The 20,432-nt window shown below is 47.4% G+C and overlaps 1 protein-coding gene across 1 annotated transcript; it reads left to right on the forward strand.

Moving 5' to 3' along the window:
- The first annotated feature begins 9,719 nt into the window (after positions 1 to 9,719).
- pim1 (Pim-1 proto-oncogene, serine/threonine kinase) lies at positions 9,720 to 14,903 on the forward strand. Its single transcript, XM_035383070.1, has 6 exons — positions 9,720 to 10,151; positions 10,357 to 10,463; positions 10,627 to 10,677; positions 10,774 to 11,140; positions 12,856 to 13,032; positions 13,147 to 14,903. The coding sequence occupies exons 1-6, from the start codon at positions 10,070 to 10,072 to the stop codon at positions 13,320 to 13,322; spliced, it is 960 nt and encodes a 319-aa protein (XP_035238961.1). The 5' UTR covers positions 9,720 to 10,069; the 3' UTR covers positions 13,323 to 14,903.
- Positions 14,904 to 20,432: the final 5,529 nt, after the last annotated feature.

Below are 20,432 nucleotides of genomic sequence, written 5' to 3' on the forward strand. Positions count from 1 at the left end.
ACCAGATGCTGCCGCAATAATAATCTATTCAAAACCTGCACGATGTAGTACACTCTCTCTTACGAAACACAGCCTTCCTCAAATTTTGCATGTTTATTCCATTCATATTACGTTACATTGCTGCCATTTGCAGACGCTCTAGTCCAGAGCGACTTCATTTATATTTATATTGCTACATATATTGTTTAATTCTGTTAACTATTCTGTTTAATATTCTGAAATGTGTCTGCATATTAAGAAGGCTAATCAGCATTGCGCTTTTATTTAATTTTTTTTTTTTTTTTTTTACGTGCTGTGTTGTGTTGCTTTCTCCATTGCTGTGCAGGCGGCCTCCTGTCTCTCTTAATTACTGGGAAATCTCCGTCAGTTACGGCGAAGCAGCTGGCCTTTCAGTCTACGCACAGCACGCTGGCTAATCCCAAAAACAACGGTTAGATCAGCCTTCTAATGACAGTCACAAAATGTTTTTTTTTTTTACGTTATGGCAATGATTATTGTCATAATCATTATTGTCTGTATAATCGTAACTACGAGAGGCGTCATTATTATATGTACTTTCATTTGAAAGACAGACTGACAGATTCCTGTCTGTGAGCGTTATAATCAAGTGGACCGTTCAGGTCCTCCTGCTTTGCTCATTTAGTGGGGATGAGCACTGAAGAGTGAGTAATTAACAGTAGGAAAGCCATTTAAGTGTGTTACTGGTTGTATATAAATTAAAGGTGATTCTCAAAGTGTTACGGTTTGGTCATCACCTTTTAGCCATTGACTTAGCAGGCCAAGGAAAAATAGTGTTCTCAGTATTGGTATATTGGCCTGTGGACTGGTCTAACCCTCTGGACAGGTAGGTCTTCTACAATGTTTTTTTTCCAAATTCTTCATCAGTGTTCTAGAATTCCGTTGCTATCGGTTACCAGTAGTGATTGTTACATCAGCATTAGAACACTCAGGGCAACATACTGTATTTGTGTTCTCACACCGTAAATGGATAATTGAGCTACTGACCTACCGGGCATGCACTCCATCAAGATAGTATTTTGACAGGAAAGCTGTCAAACAGACAAGGGACTGCACAGGCAGTTTTCCCACTGTCATTGTTTGTTTGTCTCAGCCCACTTACCACATCGAATATCGGCAAACGGGGTCTTGGAACAGCTGTAAAGTTGATTAGGATGTCGCCTTTGATTTATTGGCAAACAAGTGTACTGGGAGGTCAGGTGGGATGTTTTTTTATGTGTGGGGCGGCGGGGGGGGGGGGGGGGGGGCTGTGTTTACACACAAGACAGTGAGGGTTTTGTGTTTACGTGGGAGTGTGTTGTGGAGACCTGGTGAACTTTTCCCTGTGTGGCGCTGGAAACATCGTCGGGGTATCAGGGATGTAATGAACCACAAGATGCGATTACTGTCCTCTGCAAAAAAGTACAGGTGTCAGGCCCATTGCTGTTACACAAAATAGTGCAGGGATAACAACGATACATCTTTTAATAGCTTTTAGGCATTTAAGCATTTTAGGCATTCTATTGGTATGATATGCCTGAAATATGCTCGTAAAAATACATTTTGTTTTAGAGTGACTTGCAGTGGATGTACACAGTTCACATCAGCAGCATGGACAGCTTGCTCTCCAGCGTCTGTGGCAGTGCAGCTAATGTGCACGATCACACTTATAGAATATAGCGCCCCGGTGGCAAACTAGTGCTGCCGTTCGCTGAACCCCGGAGGGTTTGGTGTTTTATGGCGAGCCGTGTTTAACTTAGCCGTCCTGTACAAAGAGACAGCCTAAACCATCAGACCAAGCGCGGCGATGAGCATTTACACCTGTGCAAATACGTCAGAGGGAGTGGGACGGCGAGAGGGACTGAGAGAGAGCCAGCGGCCTGGGCCTGCGTGGGGGGTAGCTGCGCAGACGGGTGGGTAGCTGAGCAGATGGGTTTGTGGTGGTGGATAACTGCGCAGACAGGTGGGTAGCTGCGCAGACGGGTGGGTAGCTGCGCAGACGGGTGGATAGCTGCGCAGACGGGTGGGTAGCTGAGCAGACGGGTGGGTAGCTGCGCAGATGGGTGGGTAGCTGCGCAGACGGGTGGATAGCTGCGCAGACGGGTGGGTAGCTGAGCAGACGGGTGGGTAGCTGCGCAGACGGGTGGGTAGCTGAGCAGACGGGTGGGTAGCTGAGCAGACGGGTGGGTAGCTGAGCAGATGGGTTTGTGGTGGTGGGTAGCTGAGCAGACAGGTGGGTAGCTGCGCAGACGGGTGGGTAGCTGCGCAGACAGGTTTGTGGAGGTGGGTAACTCTGCAGACGGTCGGGTTAGCTGTGCAGACGGTCGGGTTAGCTGTGCAGACGGTCGGGTTAGCTGCGCAGACGGGTAGTCGCAGGAGAAGCGGGCTCCCGCACCAGGCTGTGGGATGCTGGGGATGGAGCTCTGCTTGGGCAGGCTTAGGAAGGCCTCGCAAGAAGGAGGTTGCGGGTTCAAGTCCCGGCCAGCCCAGATCCTCTCCACGTGGAGCGTTCTCCCCATGTTCTCCACGTGTTCAGATAGGTTTCCTATGGGTGCTTCGGTTTCCTCCCCGCAGCCAAAAACATGCAGCTCGGGGGTCTACAGACGAAAATGACCCTTCCTGGCTAACTCTGGTACATTTACAGAGATTGCTATTAATGTGCACTGTCCCTGTCAAATGCACTAATAAATTAAATGAAATTGAAGCCAGCCTGTAGGCCGGATGCCAGCCGGGCAAAGGGCTTGTGGCTGATGGGACTCTGTGGTCACGTGACCAGCAGATAATGTTTTATCTCGGGGGTGACTGAGGCCCATGTGATTCTGAGTGGAGGAAAAAAAAGTTCACCTGTTGGAGGAGTGGCATGCTCTCCAGAGGGGGAAGGCTTCTGAGCTGGCTGAGAGAGGGAGCACATGGAGATTGGGGAATAGGGGCTGGTTTTTTTTGGATTGGTCAGGACAGCTGGAGTACTGCATGCCTGCAGGAGCAAGGGTTATTAAAAGATCGGGATTGGGGGGGGGGGGGGGGTGCTGCTTTTCGGCAGATGGGGCACTGTGTCGCTGTCACTCCGGTGCTCTGCTGATGGGGCATCCAAATATCAGCGCTCTACACGGAGCTTCCATTACACAGGCATGGCATAACGCTCCCGCGTCCGTGGTGTGACACCCCAGGTCACACTCCCGGTCCCAAAGCGGCCGCCCCCCCAGCCCCCCCCAGCCCCCTCGCTGACGTAAATGCCGGGAACACGAGGCCTCGTTGATGCCACCGCTATGTGGGGGGGGGGGGGGGGGAGTGGTCCCTGTTAGTGCTGGCTGGCAAGCCGGGGTGGGGGGGGGGGGGGGTTTGAGAGAGCGCTTGCCTGTCAGTGAAGTGATATGATCTGCAGCCCTGTGAGAGATCCATCACTGTCTGTGAAGGACAGGGCAGCGCCACTATCTGTGATTGGGCGATCGATGTTTGGGGACCAGGCAACTACGTTGCCACAGTCTGTGAGGGAGTGATTACAGTGTCAGTATATGAAGTGTGTGGTTACAGTGCTAATATCTGTGAGTGAGTGGTTATAGTGTTGGTATCTGTGAGCCAGTGGCTATAACGTTGATATCTGTGAACCAATCATTGTAGTGTTGATATCTGTGAGCCAGTTGTTATAATGTTGATATCTGTGAGCCAGTGGGTATAGTACTGCTATCTGTGAGTCAGTGGTTATAATGTTGATATCTGTGACCCAGTGGTTATAGTGTTGATATCTGTGAGCCAGTTGTTATAATGTTGATATCTGCGAACCAGTGGTTATAGTGTTGATAAATGTGAGCCGGTGGTTATAATGTTGATATCTGTGAGCCAGTGGTTATAATGTTTATATATGTGAACCAGTGGTTATAGTGTTTATATATATCTATTTCTCTTTTCTATCCTTGTGCTTTGCAAATAGCATTAGAGGGAATCTGTGTGTGTTTGTGTGAGTTGGGGGGGGGGGGGGGGTTCTGGGTCAAGCTACTTTTAGTTCAGGGGCAGCAGGGGGGTACCCTGGGAAGACAACTGGTCAGTGGGAGATCTCCCCTCTAATGCGGTTGGCATCTCCGATGATGTAAAGCGGCTTAGAGCTGGAAAGCTATACCGGTGCTATGACACCATCCATGTTAGGCCCGCTGATAGATGTAGGGGTCCTGTCCCCCGTGTCCATAACACAGGCTGAGATGAGCTCACTGGGATCCGGTGACGCACTCCTGCACAGGCCCTCCCGTGTGCCGGTACGGCCACCTCCAGCAAAGGTCGAAGGTTTAGGCGCCAGGGGGTTGACGTTGGTGGGTGGCAGGATGACCTCTGACCTGAAGTAGTCCTACTCGAGACCGATCTGACCATTTTTTTCTCTCAGGGTCAGAAGATACAGTGACAAAATGCTTCTGCTACCTCTCTGCCACCAGCCAGGCTACTTTCTCCCATGAGGCTCCTCTTCCTTTGATTGCTCCAAAAAATGGGCGACTTCTGGGAACATTGAATCATGGGAATTGTAGTAAAATACGCCAAGCGGTTATATTGGTCACGATTTGACTTTGCACCAACTCCTCCGTGAGACAGGGTACCTCTCGGTTCCAAGCTCTTCTCCTCTTCTCACCCTACCCTGCCATCTTTCTTCTCGTCCCCCTCTCTAAATATACACCCAGCAGCTGCCACGCGGCCCGTCATCTCTCCTGAAGCGCTGCCAGCAACTGCGAGCAGGTCCGTCTTCCCTTTCAGACTCTCTGTGTGAACCGCCCCCCCCCCCTCGCCCCCCCCCCGGCTATAATAAGCAAGCCCGTGGCTCATCTCTCATTCTCTCTATCTCTCTGTAGCTCTATCTATCTATCTCTCTCTCTCTACCTCTATCTCTCTCGCTCTCTATCTCTCTCTCTAAATCTCTGTCTCTCTACCTCTATCTCTCTCGCTCTCTATCTCTCTCTCTAAATCTCTGTCTCTCTCAATATTGTAATTGTTAAAAGCCTAGCTTCTCGTTTTTTTTCTTCTCTACTAGGCCATCGCCGACCGCTGTTTTGATTTCCCTTCTCTCTCACTCCCAGTCTCTCTTTCCCTCTCTCTCTCTCTCTCTTTCTCTCTCTCTCAGCCTCTATCTCTCAGTATTGTAATTGTTAAAAGCCTAGCTTCTTGTTTTCTTTCTCTACTAGGCAATCACTGACCGCTGTTTTGATTTCCCTTCTCTCTCTCTCTATGTCTCTCTCGCTCTCTCTCCCTCTTTCCCCCCCCCCGCCCACCCAACCCTCCCCCCCCCCCCCCCCCCCCCCCCGGTCCCGTCAGCCAGTTTAACAGGGGGCTCCCCTTGGAGGGCTCTCCTGATGTCAGCTTTTTCTGTCTGACTGTTTTCAGGTTTCAGTGTTGCTCAGCAAGACTGCAAAAAAAAAGAAGGAAGAAAGAAAAGAAATAACAAGGCTAACTGAAAACAGGACATGCCTATCTCGTACGTTATAACCTCACCAAAAACAAAAAAAAAAGCAGTGCGCTAAAAACAGGATGCAGAGTTCGACATTCCAATCCACCTACTGTATATCTGAATTGTGTCTTTCCCTGTTATAACTCTCTCTCTCTCTCTCGCTCTCTCTCTCTGTTACATCCCCCTGAACCATTTAAACGATCCATGAGAAAACGTAAGTGTGCCAACGATGTTTACGAAGACATTTAACGAGAGTACCCGTTCACCTTACGAGTATAAATGAACTGCGCAAAATGAATGGCAAGGCTCGTAATTATTGTAATTATGAAATTTGTAAACACTGATGTGTACTTTTGCTTCTGTCGTGGTGAATGGGCGTACGCATTCGATGGGTCGGTGTTCATTCAGCTAAACCAAGGGAAGGCGGACCTAGTTGGATCCCAAAACAGTAGTGAAACCCTCTTGAGGGGGGTGGGTGGGGGTGGGGGGGTGCTGGTAGGGGTGGAGGTGGGGGTGGTACACTCTTTTGACCTCATTTTGGCTGCATTCTCACGCTGAATTCACACGGTGAGAAGTTCTGAGGAATGTCAGCGATACTGAGGGGCACACAAAACAGTACATATAGTGCGGTCTGTAACACACAAAGACAGTAAACAATGCCAGGCACCATTATTTACCCGTTCTCGCCTTACACCGCTCCGCTGGGATAAAAAAGAAAAAAGAAAAATAACGATGTGTGCTGTGACCGTTGGCTTGTGGCAATAGCCTGATCTTATCGCCACGTCCAGTCAGGGACTTTAAGGATTAAAGTGGCGGATTTCAACTGTCAACCCGTTACGTCTAACCCAAGTTAGGGAAGCCCAAGCGAGGCTATCATATCTGGGAGAGAGGCATTCAACCAGGGGAGCGGTATGGGGGGGGCGGGGGGGGGGGGGGGGGGGGGGCCTAACTGACTCGGGGCTCTCCAAAAAATATTAGAACACAGGATTGTCTGGGGTGGTGGGGCCCAATGTGAGGTCTCTTCATGGGGACAAAAATCCCTGGCGACTCCTCTGCTTTCAAATCCCCCACCCAAACCCCCACCCCCCCCAAAAAATTTTTTTTTTAAATAACCAGGAACAGAGCACATTTGACTATAAGGGAGTGGCTTTATCCATTCATTTCTTTCCGCCTGGTATGAAAAACCCTTTTTATGCAGCAATAAATGTGCTATGTGTGGCTAGCTACATCTAGCCATATTCCTCAGAATGTCTTTAAAAAAAGTACATAGCCCAAACAATGCACAGTAAAGAAAATTAATGTCAGTAGTTAATATAACATTTGGCATTGATTTTAGCCAACCAGCAATTTTTTCATTTGCAGAAAAAAAAAATTGCATATTTGTTACTTTGCATGCCAGGAACCCAGTTTGACTAAAACACAAATTAAAGTAGAAGTGCACCACTTTATTATAACAGGCATGAGTCTTTTTAAGTTGATTTCATTCTATTATATTAAGTCAAAATCCACAGCATACATTGACACACTCCTCCTCCAGACAGAATAGCTATTTCCTATATGCAAGTATTAGTCAGCAGCCTCTTGTTTTGCCAACTTTTTTTAAACCATTTTTTTTAAATAAATAAATTTAAGTCTGCAGTTATACGGAACAGCTTTTTTGAAAATGCACATTTTTATCGAGCACGTGTTGATCTGTCTGTGAAATGCACGCGTGGAAATCGTAAAAATATCAAAGCCGCCTGCTCCATTCGGGGTTTTTCTTACGCGGGACAGACTGCAGACTACACCCCAGTGAGTAACTGCCTCCTCCTCCTCCTCCTCGCCTTGTCCCAACAAGAGCAGGACGGGGCAGGGGCACATTCCTGAACACTGATGTCACGTCAGACCTCGCATTTTCTTCGGAGAAACACATACCAACGTCCGTTAACGACGGTATATTTACATATAGTGCCGTCTGTAAGCTTTTTTTTTTTTTTTTTTGCAATCTTTGCCATTTTGGCCCTGTAATCCAGTACATTGGATTTTAAATGAAACAGTGAATTATGAGGTTGCAGTGCAGACTGTCGAATAGAATTTTAGGGCATTTAGATCCATGTAGGGATTACAGCCCTTTTTTATACAGTCCCCTGCCCCCCCCCCCCCCCCCACCACCCCCCCCAATTTTAGGGGACCAAAAGAAATCGGACAAATTAACATAATCGTAAACGATGTCCGCATATTTAGTACTTGGTTGCAAAACCTTTGCATTTGACGGCTGACTGAAGTTTGCAACCCAAAGGCATCGCCAGACTCTGCATATCTTCGCTGGTGATGCTCTGCCAGGCCTGTACCACAGCGATCTTCAGTTCCTGTTTGTTTCTGGGGTGTTTTGCCTGCAGCCTTGTCTTCAGCAAGCAAAACGCTTGTTCAGCTAGATTCAGGTCAGGTTGGCCCAGGAAAAAACTCCTTGGTTGCTTTAGCAGTGTGTTTGCGGTCATTGTCCAGCTGCAAGGACAGGCACAGCACTCTGTACAATGAGTTTTGAGGCGTTTGGTTGCATCTGAGCAGTTGTTTTTTTTGCACGCTTCAGAATCCATCCTGCTGCTGCCGTCAGCAGTCACATCATCAATAAAGACAAGTGGGCCAGTTCCAGTGGCAGCCATTTATGCCCAACCCATAATACCACCTTCACTATGTATCAAAGATTGTCCATAAGGCTGTTCCAGAAAAAAAAAGTGCTTAAGTTTCTCTATGGTGATAGCAAAAACATATTTTTTTAAATACCCTTTAATAAATGCAGAGAATCTGTACTTTGACCGCACGTGAATTGTTTAATTACGAATCTAAAATTATATATATATAGGCCTATATGACGTGCAGAGGGAAAAGAATGGACTGAAAAGAGGGTTAGAGAGGGGTGCGGGGGGGGGGGGGGGGGGGAATCATTGTGACCCGTTCAAACAGTGATATGCGCGGGAAACAAGAGGAGGAGGGGGGTTAAGCGTAGCCTGTTATCTCCTCTTTCCCACATCCTGCAGCCGAGTAAAAACGCGGCCACCCAATTTGAAAGAATGCCTGGTATGCGCCTACTCTCAATAGAGCTTCGCAGGCGGAGTCGGTTAGTATTGTTCGCGCAACTAAATAAAGCAAATAGCTGTCAAATAGGGTATTAAATCGCCGCGTTTTAATTGAAAATAATGAGCTTGTGCGTTGCACTGATGACCAAATACCCAAAAATGTGTGTCTTCGGTGAGGTTTTGCCGCTGAAATACGAATACTTACACACACCGTAAAGCCGAGTCTGCGCTCAAAGAAATTGGCTTTATTTACATGTAAAATAGGCGGCGTGGGAGTGTGATCGTGTGAAGTGCAAGCGAGTTACTCTGTTCTGGGGTAAGGTTCATTGTTACTATGTGCACACACCCTATTTCAACGGTAGCAGGCTTGGAATTTACTCCAGGTGATAAACCAATAATTAAAGCCTTTTGGCGCATTATGAGTGAATGTGGCATGCACACCTATAACTGTAGCCTCAGCTAGGAAGGCAACACGGTAAATGTGTTTTGTTTGTTTGTTTTTTTAAATGTAAAACTTAATTACTAAATATTCCAGCATATATGACGATACCATACTGCACAGTGTGTACATTTACCCCATTGAGTTAGGTAGCCTAATTAAATAATTTGGCTATCGATTATTATTTAAAAGGGGATTATCTGGCTTTTGCAAAGCCGCAGGAAAGTTATGCACTTTAGTGTGAATAATGTGGACTATGATAAAACGTCGATCTGGGTTTGGTTTCTAAATTCACTGAACGTAGCAAACGATTAAGCCAAACGTCAACAATTACTGGAAATGTTAGCCTATTATTTGCAAGGGCTTAACTTAAATTATAGGAAACATGTTCATGAATTATTTGCTCGGGCTTAAATTTAAATGATAGGAAACGTGTTAATGAAATAGCAGCCTACTAACTTAAATACATAAACCCTCTGCAATCAATAGCACTTGTTCTCCGCTTGGAGGGAATTTGCACATCATCCTTCCTACAAAGTAACCAAAGGACCTCGCATCCTTCCTCCTCGCAAACTTCAGACGCTGAGTTTGTTCTAAAGAAAAAAAAAATATTTTGGCGCGTTTTAATTCCCGCCACGTCAAGTCTAGCCGGTTATTCTTCTCTTTATTTTCATATGTGATTGGCATGTGTGTGGAAGCCCAGTGCTGCTTTTCCATTGGTTCAGGATAAAAGGGGGTGGAGAGAATGGTGACGAACTGGAGACCTCTCCTTTACTACGGATATATAGACAGTCTTGCCGCCTCAACGACGTTTCAGTCCTTTGCCGGTGTCATTGTGGATGCAATACAACGGCAAGACTTGATCATTATTTATTGATGTTATATTTTGTAATTTATTTTCAGGATTAACTGTATTCTCTACTTGAATTTTTATTCGGGATATATTTAGCGGCGATACAGCTCGCTAGTTATATTTAAAATACAGATCCGCGGACTTAGCCCTCGCGTTAGCACGCTAGCTGGATGAAAAGCGATATCTCTTGTTTATACAGCGTGGATCCATAGCACTGTCACCGGAGACGTACAACGCCGAAACGCCAAGGCAAATTGGAATAATTGGACATATCTTTTAGGATTTTACTCGGGGAAAAAGGAATGCTGCTCTCCAAGCTTAACTCTTTTGCTCACATCTCAACCGTGGATATGCCGGCGAAAATCCAGCTTCAAGTTCAACAAGGTTAGCGGAAATGCTACATTTGGATTTGTCGCTCACTAGTTTGCCAGCGTAGGCTATTAACTGTCTGTATAGTTACGGGGTGGAGGACAGCCATTTGTATCGACCACATTCGGCGCCGTTTTGCATGCACGGCGACTGATCTTGGAACGAAAATGTAGAGGGTGTTGTTAATCTAATGTTTATTTTTTTATTCTCTTGTGCACAGTGAAAGAGAGGGAACCGTTCGAGAAAGTTTACCAGGTCGGCGCTGTGTTGGGCAGCGGCGGGTTCGGCACGGTGTATGCTGGTCTGAGGATTGCTGACGGAGCGCCGGTAGGTTTTGATATGCATGTATGTCTAGTTAGCTCTGTGATTCCAATTTCCAAATAAGCATACTACGCGTGGAAAATTTTATGTGTTACCTTTTTGTTCGATGTTAAAGTTGATCTGTTGATAGGCGACCAAAGGCTTATTTTATTTGCATTTTTATTCTCAGGTTGCCATCAAACATGTGGCGAAGGACCGGGTGTCCGACTGGGGAGAACTGGTAAGGATACATTGATTAAACCAATTTTCTGTGGTCATCACGCAGAATGACTTGTATGAATGTTACTAATTGCATTTTTTTATTTTGTAATTCCAGCCGAACGGTTCTCGTGTTCCCATGGAGGTTTTGCTCCTGAAGAAGGTTGGCACGGGTTTTCGGGGTGTGATCAAGATGCTGGACTGGTACGAGCGCTCAGATAGCTTCATCATAGTCATGGAAAGGCCAGAGCACGTCAAGGACTTATTCGATTTCATCACGGAGAAGGGCGCCTTGCCGGAGGAGCTGGCCAGGAACTTTTTCCGTCAGGTTCTGGAAGCGGTTCGGCACTGTCACAACTGCGGCGTGGTGCACAGAGACATCAAAGACGAGAACATTTTAATCGATCTGCGAACGGGCGAGATGAAGCTGATTGACTTCGGATCCGGGGCGCTGCTCAAAGACACTGTATACACCGATTTTGACGGTAAGATCATTTTATATTCGGAAGCATTTCACACACCGAGGGGTGAAAACCATATCGTCCAGCGATTATATGTTAGTATTCACGAAAGTGCATTATTATAGTCCGTCAATATATTGGTTAGCTACATCAGTTCATTTGCACCATGTTTGTATGTAGGCCTGGTTGTATGGTGATTTTTTTTTCCTTCCGTGGCGCAGTGTTGACATTCGCCTGTTGGCCGTGCACGCCTTTCCCTCTCGTGACATTGAAAGATTTCAAGCGAAAGAGTTGTTCCCATATAATATTTATATATTCTAGAAAATAGGGAAGGCTGTTTTCCCAATTTAAAAAAAATAAAAACAAAAGTCGCAATTTGATGGTCTGACCTGGCAAACTGGTCGACCGTGAATAGGGAGTGGCTAATATGATACAAGCTAGCGTTAAGTCAGAAGACACTGGAATGGAATTTTAGGTTGGCTGTTTTTTTTTCACAAGCATCAATAGTCCGAAAATGACGTTGATCGAAGTATATGAGACCCGCAATTTTTGCCCTTTGCCTTGATGGCTTAAAAACGTGGCAGAAAACGAGCCAGCTTCGTTTGTAGCTATTTACTGTACGCAGTTGTGAACCGGCAACACCCGGCTCGTCACTTGCCGAGAAATTGCACTGTGTAACTAGCCAGCTAGCTCCCTAGTATCCATTGTTGGCTGCGTAACGTCTGTTTCAAAACAAAGATACCCCCACCCCTCTCCGCATGTGACCCGAACTCGGCAATGTTACCTAACCAGATTTCTTCACCTCTTTAGTTTTTTTTTTTTACAACATTTAATTTATTCCGTGTGTAATTATTACTTAACGTAGGAAACACCAGTTTTGTGTAGTATTCTAGCGTGTACCGTGGTTAGCAAACCTAATAGTTAGCTATTTTGAAACGTGAGCCTGCCCCCCCCCACACACACTCCCCCACACCTAGTCACGAGCCATCTTGTTGGGGAGCCGCTGACCTGATGGCGATCTACTAGTTTCGGGTTTCGTACTCGTAGATTATTTTAGATTATCTGTTGAGTTAGTCGTATATGTTATGCACAAATCGTTTTAATCATTTACGTTGTTGGAAAGGTAGCGAGTTAAATCAGAATCCAGCTACCGTGACACGATTACTACGGGGAAAATAATTTGTCTTCGGCGATAACGTTGACGTTTAAAAAAAACAAAAACACTCATCGTTCTTGTGATTACATTCCGTATTATTTGATGGATTCATAAAACGTTTCGCTTGTGTGCGACGACGGGTGTCTTATTTGGACCGGCACGTGAATGTAAATTGCGTAGCGAGCCAGGGTGCTGCCTTTTGAGGAAAGTTGCGGGTGCGTGCTCGGAGGTTTGGCGCCCCCGTTCGGCGGGAAGCTGCGATTTCTACAACTCAAAGTTTGTAAACAATGTCACATGGCAACCCCAGCCCCCCATAAGCGCGCACACGCACACCATCACGCTCACGGGCGCATGACTCGGCAGGGAAAATCCGCTGAGCGTTCTGTAACCAAACAACCGGTCACCATGGAAGGAAAAAAAACAAAACAATTTATTATGTTTTATTTTTTTAATGAGAAATTAGATTCACTTTTTAAAATCTGAAAAAAATCTGATTGTTGGGTTGGATGGTTTTGTGTATTCAGTATACGGTATTCTGTGGTTTAGACTCTTACGATGCATTTTTTTTGTTTTTTTTTTGCAGGCACTCGAGTGTACAGCCCACCGGAGTGGATCAAGTACCACCGGTACCACGGGCGGTCCGCGACGGTGTGGTCGCTGGGCGTGCTGCTCTACGACATGGTGTGCGGAGACATCCCCTTCGAGCAGGACGAGGAGATCCTGAGGGGCCAGGTGCTGTTCCGCAGGAGAATCTCCACAGGTGAGCCCCTTACCTGCGATCGTCATCGTTTCACTCGCTGTTTCAGCACGCCAGGCTCCGCCCCCATCTCCCACCCCCCGTCGCTAACCGCTAATTCCCCTTCCCTCTCCGCAGAGTGCCAGCAGCTGATCAAACTGTGCCTGTCCCAGCGGCCGGCCGAGAGGCCGTCCTTCGAGGACATCATCAATCACGCCTGGATGCAGGACGCGTCGGCCCCCGCGGAGTCCACCGAAATCCGGCTGCACAGCCTGAGCCACGAGCCGTCCGCCTTCCCCGCGTCCAGCAGCTAACCGCGCGCACACACACGCAAGCACGCGCGCCCGTGCCGGCACAGCCGGGAGCCCGAGCAGGAAGCGCCGGGCCCAGCACCTCCCCCCACTGATGACAGGCACCACGCAACCCTTTTTATTTTAGTTTTTACACATTTTTTTAACTTTTTTTTTTTTTTGCACGAAGGCCTGAATTCAGTGACATTGCCGCGGCGGGGTCGCGGTTCGGCGGTAAAGCCACCGGCCGCAGGCCCGGTAACCCCGTGGGGGTCCCAATCGCGGCGTGAGCCTGGGCGCCACGGTGGTCGCCGGGCGGGGCAGCGCGGGGGCGGGGCAGGGGGCGACCCGTCGCCTTTTTCTCCTTTTTTGTCCTTCTGGCTGAAGAGGAGCCGTCCCCCGCAGTGACTGCAGGGACCTCGTCTCCCTCTCCTCCACGCGGGCACGCTGTCACATGATGCAGAATGGACCAATCCCAGCCGTGAGCCGCTGAGTCTGCACCGCCCACACAGACAGCCTGAGCTGTCCCCCCCCCCCGCCACGGCTATCCGCCCCGCCCCCCCCACCGGCGTCGGGGCTCGGAGAGAGAACTCAGAGAAGAGAAAACACACGTCACGTTCTAGCACCGGACATTTCTCCTGCGTCTATACTAGTGCCTTCCATGTGAGTTGCATCGTCGGGGACTGAGGAAAATACTTGAATTTTGAAAAGGAGAAGAAGAAAAACAGGAAAAAACAAAAAGATTGCTGTTCTGTAATCGCTGACATCACTCTGTTCCTTAACCGGACTTTTCTTTAGGCTTCCGTCTCACTAACTGGCCCCCGGGGGCAACCTCTGCCCCCCCCCGGCCTTACACACGCGTCGTCAATAGCAACCGGAATAACCTCCTGACGAAATTGTGCAAACTCCAACTGAAATACTTACCTCACGCTGGCGGCCATCTTGGCCTCACCTCTCCACCCCTCGTTTCCATAGCTACCACTCACGTAGTCGTGAATGCACACAGCAATGCAACCACAATAACAGAATAACTACATTCGTGTTCTAAAGTATGTTCTTTTTGTTAATTTTTGTACATATGTACATTTATTTGTCATACTATAAAATTCCGAGATGGAACGGTTGTAAAGATATTTATTTGTCTGACTTTTTGCGCTCATACAAAAGCAATGTGGGATTATTTATTTATTTAAAGAGAAATAATTTTTTGTCAGCAGTTTATTTCATTCCACACTGTTATTGAAGGGCCCACAGATTATTTAAATCTATTTTTAACCATATTTATGGCTTAATTTTTTAAAAGACAATTTATGTGTGTAAATAACCTTCAAAGCACTTCTGTTTCAATGCATGGTGTATTGAATGTCTACTGAAATGGTAAAGAAAACTTGTTTTTTGTTTACCTATTTTTAAAAGAAAATGTCTGCTGTGCATTTGTATGGGTTGCGAATGTCCCCTTGTAAATACTGTGTTCACTAGCAGTTGCATGATTGCAGCTTGGATTTTTTTTTTTCATTCATTTGAATTGGATTAGAATTGTAAATGAATCCTAGAATCAAAATTATTTTTTTATACAATTTCAATAAATATTTTTTTTAGCCTTAACCTTCTGACTCCGGTGGTTTATTCCCGTTTCTCCGTCCCCCCCCCCCCCCTCACGTCCCGCTGTTCACGTGTATTTTCACGTGCTGAAACTGAAAGTGTTTAAAACATAAAACCAGGAAGGTGGCCAAACGATGGTCCTATTGATCCATATTCCAGTGGAATACTCTTAACACCAGGGTTCTGCAGTCCCAGCATCCTCTCTGTTCTGGATGAGAGGAGGAACCGTGTGACGGGGGGTGGGGGGGGGGGGGGGTGCTTGTTATGCAGCGGCATCCTGCCCAGCTGAGCGATGAAGCAGAAATGAGGACTCTCCAGACACACACACACACACATATACGCACTCACATACACATGCGCACACACACACATACATACTCACACATACACACGTATGCACTCGCACACACATAAAAATGCACACACACACACGTAACAAAAAAAGGTGTCCTGTTCAGCAGAGATTCCCTCTGAATAAGACCGAAAGGGTGGGGCGAATTCAGCCACAATTAGCAGATGTGGGCTGTGGGAGCCAGACGTGGGACAGACCGGGTTAACGTCTGTCCCTAAATCCAGTTATCAACCCGTGATTACACTCTTAGGAGCTTACGTGGATAAAAGTGTCTGTGTGTGTGTGTGAGTGTGTGTCTGTGTGTGTGTGTGTGTGAGTGTGTGTGCATGCGAGTGCATGTGTGTATGTGTGCGTGTGTGCGTGCGTGCATGCGTTTGTGTGTGCGTGCATGTATGTGTTTGTGTGTATATGTGCGTTCGTGTGTGTGCATGTATGTGTTTGTGTGTATGTGTGCGTGTGTATGTGCGTGTGTATGTGCGTGGGTGCATGTATGTGTTTGTGTGTATGTGTGTGTGTGTGCACATGTATGTATGTGCGTGTGTGTGTGTGTGCGTGTGTGTGTGTGTGTGTGTGTGTTTCTATATCATGGTGACCCATGTCAGCTCAGCCTGCGAGCGTTGCTACTTAGCGGTAGAGCCAAGGAGGCGCTTGGCGGGCTACGTATTAGCGCTGTGTATTAGCGCTGCGTGTTAGCGCTGCGTGTTAGCGCTGCGTCCGTCTGAACGAACGGGAGGAGATGGAACACGCGACAGAGGTAGATAGTAAAGTCAGCCCTTTCTTTGGGGGGGGGGGGGGGGGGATAGGGCGGACCACGGCTTTTGCATGCAGATGAAAGCCAGACGCTTGACGTCAAACTACAGCACAGCTGTAGCTGGAACACTGTGGAATGCAGTGAGAGTGTACAGTAACAGGAAAGCAGGGTCACAGTGGAGCTGAGGCTGGAACACTGCGGGATGCAGTGAGAGTGTACAGTAACAGGAAAGCAGGGTCACAGTGGGGCTGAGGCTGGAACACTGCGGGATGCAGTGAGAGTGTTCAGTAACAGGAAAGCAGGGTGACTGTGGAGCTGCGGCTGGAACACTGCGGGATGCAGTGAGAGTGTACAGTAACAGGAAAGCAGGGTCACAGTGGAGCTGTAGCTGGAACACTGTGGAATGCAGTGAGAGTGTACAGTATCAGGAAAGCAGGGTCACAGTGGAGCTGCATCAGTCAGCTGTGCATCCCGCTCCTGCTGGCCTGGGTCCACCCCTGCTGCAGTTTAAAATGGGTGTAACATCACCGAGGGGAAATTAGCCAAATGGATTTTGTGTGTGTGAGTGTGCGAGTGTGTGTGTGTGTGTGCGCGAGTGTGTGTGTGTGTGTGTGTGTGCGAGTGTGTGTGTGTGTGTGTGTGAGTGTGTAGGCATGTGTATGCGTGTGCGTGAGTGGGCTGTATATGTGTACGCATGTTCATGAGTGGTCGTGTGTATGTGTATGTGTATGTGTGTGTGTGCTCGAGTGGGTGTGTGTTTGTGTATGAGTGTGCAAGTGTGTGTGTGTGTGTGCGATAGACAGAGAGAGGCTCAGAGGTGTGTGCTTTGCATGCTCTTTGATGCGTAGCTGGGAGAGGGCATGCATTTGTATATGCACTTGTGCCCGTGTGAGAATGCAGCAGCTTTATCAGCTCCAAGTTCCTTCTTAATCCTACAAGCAGGGCTGGCCCAACTCTCCCCCCCCCCCCCCCCCCCCCCCCCGCTCCCCCCCCCCCCAGGACTGTGTAACCTGGTCAGAATAGGACAGGTTGACAGGACGGGGTGGGGGGCAGGGGTGCGGTCATATTTTTAAGACCCTTTGGCAGAGCCAGCTGCTCTCTGCAGTTGTTTAGGACCACAACCATCCCTGGGCCACACAATGCAGATCATATTAATTATGCTGTATTCACAGGGTGCTGTTCCTGCGTCGGTTCCCAGTCCACGATTGCTGACAACCCCCCCTACCCCCGTGCCCCTCAAACCTCACCCCCCCCCCCCCCCCCGCCCTCCGGGGTTCAATCATGATCTGGACCGCCAAAAGCCTAAAGCTTGCACTGCCCATTGACATTCTTCCAAACCCTGCTCACTACCTAGTTTAAAAAAATAACGATATTGTTTTTTGCAGCGCATGCATTACCATGTATATTCAGTACATGCTGACACACTCTCGTAGAAATGCACATATCCATGCACAAGACAGGTAGATTTTTATGCACGAATACATGCTCTCACACTACTGCAGAATGCTGTTGTGTGCCAGTCAGCAAAAACTGGTTTTGGTGTAGAAGTAACGGTGTGAATCTGATGTGTGGTATCACTGCTGGGCATAGAGTGCTGGTTGAGTTCTTCATCTAACATGGTTTGCCCCTAAGGTACTTATACAAGAGAACAAGAGAGAGAAATGTATGCAAATATTTTTAAAAAACTTGGGATAGTTGAGTATTCAAATACACCTTTTTTCCTTTAAAAAAAAAAAAAAACTTGGCATTTCCAATCCCACCACAATTTGGAGCTAATCGCAAACTAGTATGTACAAGCCTGCTGATATACGCTTGACGACAACTTGCGGTTCTCCTGTGAAATATGTGAAATATGTGAAATATCCCCCCAATAATAACAGCCCCCAGTGATTTACCTTTTCGAGATAGCAAATTGAAATTGAATTCATTTTTTTCCTATGAGGAATACCGCCATCAATCTTCAAAGAGCCAAGGTGTGACGGGTGGCGCATTTAAACGGTTGAAAAGGTTTTTTTTTCCCGTCTGCGTCTTTCTGCAAAGACAAAAGCGGATCCCCACCCACAACGGAAGCCATTTTGTTTTTATATTTAGAATGGAATGCTCCCGTTTCACTTTTTAGCTGTAATGGAAAAAATGTCAGCCGTGCCATGTCATCGCTTAACTCAGAGCTGAAGGAGTGTGACCGCAGTGTGACTTCAGGTTTTGGTGAGCAGGCCCATTGCCCAGGTAGCCAATCACGGTGGCCGTTGGCACTTCCAGGTAAACCTACACTATGTCTTTTAGGCTTTGGAAGAAAATGCCAGTTGAGTAATGTTTTGCAGATGTTCTGGGTTTTTTTTTTTGCGTCTGGTTTCACCCTTTCGAGACGTTCACTGCGACTCTAATGTAGGTGTGCTGGAGACACGGAATCAGCTCTGGCCCCACATTTGGCTCCGTGCACTTCTGTGGAATGTGCGGAAGAGTTGAATTGTGGGTGACGGGTTGAGCTCGGGAGGGGGGGGGGGGGGGGGGAGGATGAATTGATTGTGAGCAATGAGGTCCTGGCCTCTCCGCTGGTGCGCTGAGCGGTGTGTTTGCGCTGTGAGTCTTCCTCAAAGGGCTGGCACCTGTGCGCCGGTCAGTGACGCACTTCTTCTCCAGATCTCAGGTGGAGCTCAGCTCATGCAAAAGCTGTTAAAATGAGAGTCAAATTAGGGCGAGAGATTTCCATACCCATCCTGTGCATGACTCATGCGCAAGCCCATGGAGTAGTAGTGAGATGCTTTAAAGAGGTTAAATAAGACGGATTTATAACCTGGAAATCGAACTCTCTTTACTTTTTTTATATTTGTGAAGGACTGCGTTAATGTATGTTGAGCGCTAATGTAAATGCGCTGTATTTCTGTTTGGAAAGGGTGAAAGTACACTGCATGGCCAAAAGTATGTGGACACCTGACATCCAAACATCTCATCCAAAACTATGGGCATTAATATGGAGTTGGTCCACCTTTTGCCGCTATAACAACCTCCACTCTTCTGGGAAGGCAGACCCACAGGGTGTCCACATACTTCTGGTCATATACTGTATGTGCCACAATTATAGAGAAATCCACAGTTTTGCATTCTTCGAAAGAAAAAAAAAAGTATTGCATGTTTAATACGTACACTATGGTGCGCTGTATGCAAAATCCATACCTTACATAATGTGACAAATGTGCACGAATGTAAATGTGAACAGCAACCTGGCGTAATTAGAATGGCAAGCTCACCATCCCCTTTAAGTACGAGGGCAGTGCATGTCTGTGTGGCCACAACGTATTTACTATCGCTTTTAATTACCGGGGGGGGGGGGGGCGGGAGGGGGTAACGAGCTCTCAAAGGCAGATAATTAAAAGGAATTAACGAGTTTTATTCGCCCTATCGGGGGGTGTATTTCACAGTGAGTGGAGACTGCGGCCCATTAGTCTGTGTTTTGGGGGCTGGGCTGGGGAGCGTGTCAGCAGGATGGGGGGGGGGGGGGGGGGGGGGGGGGGGAGATTTACGACTTGTAGGGCTTGTATCTTCAGTGCGGTGTGAGAAGGGAGCAGTCAAAGCCGTGTTCTCTGCTCCATCCCCGAGTGTAATTATGTTCTCTGTTCATATTCAATTACGCCTCACAGACATCCGATTGGTCGTTTAATGCCTACGATCACAATGCATGCGATTATTCACCTACTGTCACCTACTGTCATCATCATCATCCGGACGGAGTGTAGCACAGTGGGTAAGGAACTGGGCTTGTAACCGAAAGGTCGCAGGTTCGATTCCCGGGTAGGACACTGCCGTTGTACCCTTGAGCCAAGGTACTTAACCGGAATTGCTTCAGTATATATCCAGCTGTATAAATGGATACAATGTAATAAGAAGGCTGTGTAAAAAGTTGTGTAAGTTGCTCTGGATAAGAGCGTCTGCTGAATGCCTGTAATGTAATGTAAAGGCGTGGTGCATAATAAACGGCATCACTGGGTCGAAGGTCACAGAAAAGGTGCATTGAGGAATTAATTTACAAGTGTTGCTCACTTGTTTTACGAGGTCAGTAATTCAGTAAACTGTGAAATTTTACTGAATGACTCACTTGACTTTTCTTGCTGTTCTGGATCCTGGTGTTTAAAACATTGCAAATGTGTGAGACTAGCTTTTAAGGGGTGTTGTGGGTATATATCGGTGGTATGACTTCAAGTGTGAGGTCGAGGGCACGGCGTACCAAACACCAGCTCTGCTAAGGGCAGGACTGCCCTCTTATGAAGAGAACGGATGCGCTCCTGACAACACCCACACTTTACAGGAGGGGGATAACTCTGAATGTGGATTTATTTGTTTGTTCATGTGTTTGCCCAGAGACATGGAGCTCCACTGCTTAGCCCTGTCAAGGGATTCCACTCCTCAGCTGGACCCTTAGACTTAAGTGACT

The sequence above is a fragment of the Anguilla anguilla genome, chromosome 11, assembly GCF_013347855.1.
Source record: "Anguilla anguilla isolate fAngAng1 chromosome 11, fAngAng1.pri, whole genome shotgun sequence".
In the NCBI taxonomy this organism is placed as follows: domain Eukaryota; kingdom Metazoa; phylum Chordata; class Actinopteri; order Anguilliformes; family Anguillidae; genus Anguilla; species Anguilla anguilla.

Excerpts from the sequence above, each read along its gene's own strand:
- pim1 (XM_035383070.1), top strand. The coding sequence starts at position 10,070 with ATGCTGCTCTCCAAGCTTAACTCTTTTGCTCACATCTCAACCGTGGAT. Across the intron at positions 10,152-10,356 it reads CCAGCTTCAAGTTCAACAAG|TGAAAGAGAGGGAACCGTTC; the intron begins GTTAGCGGAAAT and ends TCTTGTGCACAG. Across the intron at positions 13,033-13,146 it reads CCGCAGGAGAATCTCCACAG|AGTGCCAGCAGCTGATCAAA; the intron begins GTGAGCCCCTTA and ends CCCTCTCCGCAG.